We start from the raw sequence: 7,108 nt of genomic DNA on the forward strand, positions 1-7,108 counted from the left end.
TGTCCCCCGCATCGGCAGGCGGACTCTCAACCACTGCGCCACCAGGGAAGCCCAAAGGGTTTTGATTGAATGGCAAAGCTGGGAATGACTTTGGGCTGCAAAATCCCCAAGACTCCAGATTCCATCCCAGTGTCTCCTACTAGGAAAGTCCCAAAGGCTCAAGGCTTTGGTGGACTGTTAGGTGAGCAAGTGGATCTTGTGGCCGCAATGCCTCACAATTGTCCATTCCCCCCGACTCCCTTCTAGAATCCTCTGTTCGTGGAGGCTGAGAAAAAGATCTCCTACAATTGCTGCAGCCAGGGCACCATCTGCCTGCAGATCCAGATGGAAAAGAACACCTTCACGCCAGGGGAGAGGGTCATTTTCACCACGGAAATCAACAACCAGACCAGCAAGTGCATCAAGACGGTCATCTTCGCCCTCTACGCCCACGTGCAGTACGAGGGCTTCACACCCAACGCAGAGCGACGCTCAAGGGTGGACAGCAGCGAGCTGCTTCGGCAGGAGGCCAACACCCAAATCACACCCTTCAACGCCACCAAGATCGTCAGCACTTTCCACCTCCCGCCTGTGCTGTCCGTGAGCGGCGGCACACAGGACGGCGAGATCATGAACACCCACTACGAGCTGGTCAGCACCGTCCACCTGCCCTGGTCCCTGACCAGTGTCAAGGTCAAGGTGCCCATCGTTATCACCAGAGCCCCCGTGGACTCAGACGGCTGCGGGCTGCTGGACGGGAGCAGTGTTACCGTGAGCCTGGACCATCAGAATTAAATGCCCAAACGTCTAAATAGTTAAAGTGTTATCAGACTCTAAGGCAGGGCCTTCCTTTGCCTTGTGCAGATGGCCTTCAGATGAGTCCAGGCTTGGGCAGCATGTAGTCTGAAACTTGCCAAGCTCCAGCCGTGCGGTCATCCATTTCTCCCATCCCAAGAAAGATCACTCCGTACCGGTAGAGGACAAAGCCTTCCAGGCTGACAAAGCCTTCCAGGACCGCACCCCGGTTAGCACCCCAGACCCATCTGCTTGCTGGCTCTTACAGTGCCAAGACCAGGGATCCCCAACTGGGAGCGACTCTGCCCTCCCGAGGACACTGGCAAAGCCTGGTTCTATTGGTTATCCCAATTGAGGGGAGCGGGGTGCGTTCCTGGCATCCAGGGGGTGGGGGCCAGGGATGCTGCTCCGTGCCGCACAGTGCCCAGGACGGTCTCCCACAGAGAATGGCCCAGCTCCAGATGTCAGCAGTGCCGAGGTGGGGAGACCCGGGCTGGGGCCATTTATGGGGACAGATGGTTGTTGAGTCCCCAGGCTGGGTCTGGGAGCCTCTTATCCAAGTCATATCCCTCCTCTACTCACAGTGCCCCCTCCCCGGCTCCCCCACCTCATTCAGGGTAAAAGCCCAAGTCCTCCCAGCACATCCACCCACGTCCAATCCATCAGCAAGCCATAGGGGCCCCTCTCCAAAATCTCCCCAGAATCCTCCTATTTCTCTGCCCTCCTCTGCATCCAGCTTTCCTCCCATCCATCCCCTGGACCAGGGCGGTCACCTGCACCTGGGTCTCCTGACCCCTGACCTGGATCCCCACGTTCTGTCCTTCCTGCAAATAAAAATCCAGGACCCCCAATTAGACTTGAATTTCAGAAGAATAATTTTTTAGCATAAGTATGTCCCTCACCACAGTTGGTATCTACTTATGCTTTAAAAAATCATTCGTAGTTTATCTGATACGCCAGTTTAACCGAACGTCTTGTATTTTATCCGGTCATCCGATTCCCCAAGCAACTAAAAGACTGCGCACAAATCAGGCCACCATACTCCTCGGCTTAAAATCTTAAACCTCCGTCGGGTCCCCAGAGCACCTGCTGCGGCCCACCAGGTCCTGGGTGGTCAGGAATGAAGGAATGGGCCAGAGTGCTTCTTCTGGGCTAATGACTCTGAAATATTTCTCCAAGCACCCTCAGGCGACAAAATACCCGCACCTGCCTCACCCCTGCCGCGGGCCCTCCATAAACCATGCAGACGGGAGGCATATACACTTGAATGGTGGGCCCAAGGCATCCCGGAACATTCTGAGATGCTGTTTCAGATCAAACATTTTTGAGGGGAGGCGGTGCAGATAGAATGCACAGATTTAATTTGCTATTTCTCTCTTTAAAAAAAATTTTTTCACGAGAGAGATCTCTCACTTTCAGCCACGTTTACAGGGTGTCTCCAAAAGAGTTTCTGTGGCAGTCCTGGCTCCCTGGAAGGGGTCACTGCTGGGCCTGGGTGGGGATGTACCCCTGCTGATTTGGGTATGTAATCTTCCTTTTGCAGTGGACAAAAGGATCCAACCCTGAGGCGGTGTCATTCCGCTGCCCTGCTTCCCAAAATTTCAAGAAGTTTTATTTTAGGGAGGAAGGGGATGATCTTGCTTGCCATAATGTCCTTGGCCCCAGCCTGAGCATCCTTGAGGCTCTGGAGACCAGGTCTGGACCATCCTCACCTCCCCAGAACTAGATCCAGAAGGGCTGTGTTCTTCAAAGCTGCAGAGCCAATGTCGCCTCCTCCAGGAAGCCTTCCAGCCATGCCTCTTGCCCTCCAAAGGGCTCCCCAGTCCCAGACCCTTCCTCCATCTGGTCCTGACCTCATACACCACAAAGGCCTTTGTCCAGCTCTGTTCCATGTGTGGGGGAAATTAAGGTGGGGATATCACAGCAGAGTCCTCCTCAGGGCCCCGGCACCACTCCAGCCCCCAAGTGGTTGTCAAAGATATAACAAGCGATTGTTAATGTATCACAACAGTGTTCGGGACTCTGCTCCTCTTGGATGGTGGGACAGAGCGTTTCAAGACTCCCAGAGGTGGATCATAAGCCAGCTGGTGACTGCCCCTCACAGCTGGGGTGTCATCAGGCCGGAAGGGGGCATCTGTGAACCTGGGGAGGCCTCCGATTCTTTCCCACCATACTATCCTTACTTCCTTCTGTTTGGGACAAGGGATTTCTCCTCTCTGGGCCTCAGTTTCCCCATCTGTAAAATGGAAAAAACAAAAGTTGTTACCCCTAGAGTTTGGAGACGATTAAAAGGATTAGGGACTTCCCTGACAGTCCAGTGGTTAAGACTCTGCGCTTCCACTGCAGGGGGCGGGGGTTCCATCCTGGTCGGGGAACTAAGATCTCATATTGCTGTGCGGCCAAAAAATTAAAATAAAAGGGCTAGTACGTGCACCGCTTTTAGGAGAACTTCTGGAACACAGTAAGTGCCGGCCAGATGCTAATTATGAATTTTAGGATTCATTTCCCTTCCATGGACTTCTCCAACTCCAACAGCTCACCAATCAGGTCTCAGTGACCTCCAGGTCACTGCGCCTAGGGTCACCTCACTGTCCTTGTCCTTCTTAGACTTTTTATTTGGAAAAATTCCAATTCCTATGGAAAAAGCTTGAAAGAATGATACCATAGACAGGTGATCATCCACCTCAAGCCTCCTGTTGTTGATTTTGGCCACATTTGCTCTTTTCCTCTTTTTCTCTCTCCCAGATTGTTTTGCAGTAAATTGTAGGATCACGGTGCTGGGTCCCTGTACTTTGCACTTCTTCCAGTATCCTGAGAATTAGAAGCGTCTAGATAATCACAGTAACACGATCACTCCCAGGGCAGTTCCATCCTCTCACCTATATATACTCCACATTCCAGTATCCTCACTCTTCCAATATGTATCTTTTTTATTGTGGTAAAATACACACAGCATAAGATTTACCATCTTCACCATTTTTTAGACATACAGCTCAGTGGCATTAAGCACATTCACACTGTAGTGCAACCACAACTAGCTTTCCTAGTTTCCCAAACTGAAACTCTGTCTCCATTAACCATTAACCATTCCCCTCACCACCAGCCCCCTTTTTTATTAAAGGCTGAAAAATATTCCATTGTCTGTATACGTCACAATTTGTCTATCCATTCACCCATCGGTGGACATTTGTTTCCATCTTTGGGCTACTGTGAAAAAGGCTGCTACGAACACAGTACACACATAAATATCTCTTTGAGACCCTGCTTTCCATTATTTTGTGTATATACGCAGAAGTGGCCTTGCTGGGTCATATGGCAATGCTATGTTTAATTTTGTGAGGACTTGGTATACTGTTTTCTTTCTTTTTAAAATATATTTTATTTATTTATTTTTGGCCGTGTTGGGTCTTCATTGCTGCATGCGGGCTTTCTCTAGTTGCGGCGAGCAGGGGCTACTCTTCGTTGCGGTGCGTGGGCTTCTTATTGCGGTGGCTTCTCGTTGTGGCGCGCAGGCTCAGTAGTTGTGGCACACGGGCTTAGTTGCTCCGCGGCATGTGGGATCTTCCCGGACCAGGGCTCCAACCTGTGTCCCCTGCATTGGCAGGCGGATTCTTAACCTCTGAGCCACCAGGGAAGTCCCGACCATTTCCTCTTTACGCAAACATCCACTTCCCTTGATTTCACTGATGCCACACCCTTCTCATTCTTCTCCCGCTCCTCGGATTTCGGATAAGGGGCTTCTGCTTTCTTCAAAGTCACAGCACCCAGGCTTCCTCTTCCAGGAAGCCTTCCAGTCCTGCCGAGCAGAGCCTCTCACCCTCCTCTACCAGGTCCTGAAACATAGATGAGCTTCAGGGTTCATTTCTGCAGACATCCATATCCCACTGCTTGGTCAACATTTTGAATTCTGGAAATACTAGGTCAAGGGCATTGGACTTGATCCTATGGCTTATGCGGAAATGTTTGGAGTGCTTTTCTTTGGAGACGGGCTAGAGAGTGAGGATTTGAGAAAGGAGATTTGAAAAATCACTCCACTGACCCTGTGGTTGGAATACAAGAGTAGAAATACATCCAGGAAGCCGCTAGGTCGGAATAACATCAGAAATAATGAGGACAATGATAATAATACCGTGGCACAAACTGCCTCCTTTCTCATCAAACTGTTTCCTTCTTCCTCCTGGGGATGTGGCTGGACTACATTTCCCAGCACCCCTTGCACTTAGGCAAGACCATGGGACTGATCTGGCCAATGGGGTCTAAGAGGAAGTGATAAAAGTCACTTCCGGCCTGATCTTTTAAAATCTTCCCCTGAGAGACTTATTCACTCTTTACCCTTTTGCCAGCTGCTTGGAGAAGTTTGGAGGCGAGCTGCCCAGGAAACTCGATCTGTACTTGATTGTTGCATATCCAAGAAATAAAACTTTACTGAATAAACGACCTCCACTGAAGTTTGGATTGTCTTTATTTATTTTTTAATTGAACTATAGTTTGTTGTGCCAGTCTCTACTGTACAACAAAGTGAGTCAGTTACACACATACATTCTTTTTTTTAATATTCTTTTCCATCATGGTTTATCCCAGGATGTTGAATACAGTTCCCTGTGCTATAAAGTAGGACCTTGTTGTTTACCCATCCTACATATAATAGTTGGCATCTGCTAATCCCAAATTCCCAATCTCTCCCTCCCCCACCCCCTCCCCCTTGGCAACCACCAGTCTGTTCTCTATGTCTGTGAGTCTGTTTCTGTTTTGTACATAGGTTCATTTGTGCCATATTTTAGATTCCACATATAAGTGATATCTTATGGTATTGGTCTTTCTCTTTCTGACTTACTTAGTATGATAATCTCTAGTTGCATCACGTTGCTGCAAATGGCATTATTTTGTTCTTTTTTTTATGGCTGAGTCGTATTCCATTGTATATATATATATATACATACCACATCGTAGATTTTCTTATTCCAGCCATAGGATTTCTCCACCTCCATACAACTGACATTTGGGGTCAGATAAATCTTTTTATGGGGAACAGCCCTGTGCATTGTAGGATGTTAAGCAGCATCTCTGGCTTTTACCCAATAGACGCCAGTAGCATCCCCACCCACCCCACCCCCACCCGGCCACAGTTGTGACAACAGATATTTCCCCAGATGTTGTCAAATGTCCCCTGGGTGGGCAGAATCACCCCCAGTGGAGAGCCTCTAGTCTATTCTTATCATGCAAGTAGCTACGTTTATGGACACCCTTGCACATTTTGGGGACATGGACTCAATGTGGCCACAGCTAAACCTGCCATCATATATTCCTCCATCCCTGCCTCCACCTGCTCCTCCCTCCGTTTCATTGAAGACCCCACCTGAGGGTCATCACTGAACTTTTATTCTCCCAAGTCCTGTTTGTCTTACCTCCCAAATAACTATTAAATCCGTCCATCTAATTCTCTCCATCTCCCCTGCCACCATCAAGGCTTGCCTGGACTGTTGCAGTAGCCACCTCCCAGGTGGCCCTGCTTTCATTCCTGCCCCCTACAGTCCATTCTCCACACAGCAGTCAGAGAGACAGCTTTTCAAAATGCAGTTGTGATTATAGGCTCAGCTGGGTGGGGGAAGCTGCTTCCAAGAAGACTCCCTCACATGGCTGTTGGTGGGAGACCTCAGTTCTTTGCTATCTGGGCTTCTGGGGTATCCTCACAACATGGCACCTGGCTTCCCCTGGAGCGATTGACGAGAGAGAGAGAGAGAGAGAGAGAGACAGAGAGAGAGAGAGCAAGAGAGAGCAAGAAGGCTATGATGCCTTTTATGACCTAAAGCTCACGGGTATTGGACACAATCACTTCTGCCATATTTTGTTTGTGAGAAACAATTCACTAAATTCAGCCCATACTCACAGGGAATAGACTTAGGCTCCACCTTTTTAAAGCAGTGTCCAAAATGTGTGGACATATTTTTAAAAACCACATTCCCTTCATGCAGCTCAATATCAAAAAAACAAACAACCCAATCCATAAATGGGCAGAAGACCTAAATAGACATTTCTCCAAAGAAGATATACAGATTGCCAACAAACACATGAAAGAATGCTCAACATCATTAATCATTAGAGAAATGCAAATCAAAACGACAATGAGATATCATCTCACACCGGTCAGATTGGCCATCATCAAAAAAACAAAAAAACTACAGTGAGATATGATCTCACACCGGTCAGAATGGCCATCATCAAAAAAATCTAGAAACAATAAATGCTGGAGAGGGTGTGGAGAAAAGGGAACCCTCTTGCCCTGTTGGTGGGAATGTAAACTGATACAGCCACTATGGAGAACAGTATGGAGGTT

General features: G+C 48.7%; 1 protein-coding gene and 1 long non-coding RNA gene across 2 annotated transcripts in view; one reads left to right on the forward strand and one right to left on the reverse strand.

Moving 5' to 3' along the window:
• Nucleotides 1-816, forward strand: part of ARRDC5 (arrestin domain containing 5) — a 14,919-nt gene extending 14,103 nt beyond the window's left edge. Inside the window, exon 3 of the mRNA XM_007109319.1 lies at nucleotides 247-816. Coding sequence (XP_007109381.1) covers nucleotides 247-774 — 528 coding nt within the window. The 3' untranslated portion in view covers nucleotides 775-816. The remainder of the gene's footprint in view (nucleotides 1-246) is intronic.
• Nucleotides 817-1,480: 664 nt separating this feature from the next.
• Nucleotides 1,481-7,108, reverse strand: part of LOC114484895 (uncharacterized) — an 8,768-nt gene continuing 3,140 nt past the window's right edge. Inside the window, exon 3 of the long non-coding RNA XR_003678261.2 lies at nucleotides 1,481-3,010. This is a non-coding gene — a long non-coding RNA (uncharacterized lncRNA). The remainder of the gene's footprint in view (nucleotides 3,011-7,108) is intronic.

Source organism: Physeter macrocephalus, unplaced genomic scaffold, assembly GCF_002837175.3.
Source record: "Physeter macrocephalus isolate SW-GA unplaced genomic scaffold, ASM283717v5 random_144, whole genome shotgun sequence".
NCBI classification, from domain to species: domain Eukaryota; kingdom Metazoa; phylum Chordata; class Mammalia; order Artiodactyla; family Physeteridae; genus Physeter; species Physeter macrocephalus.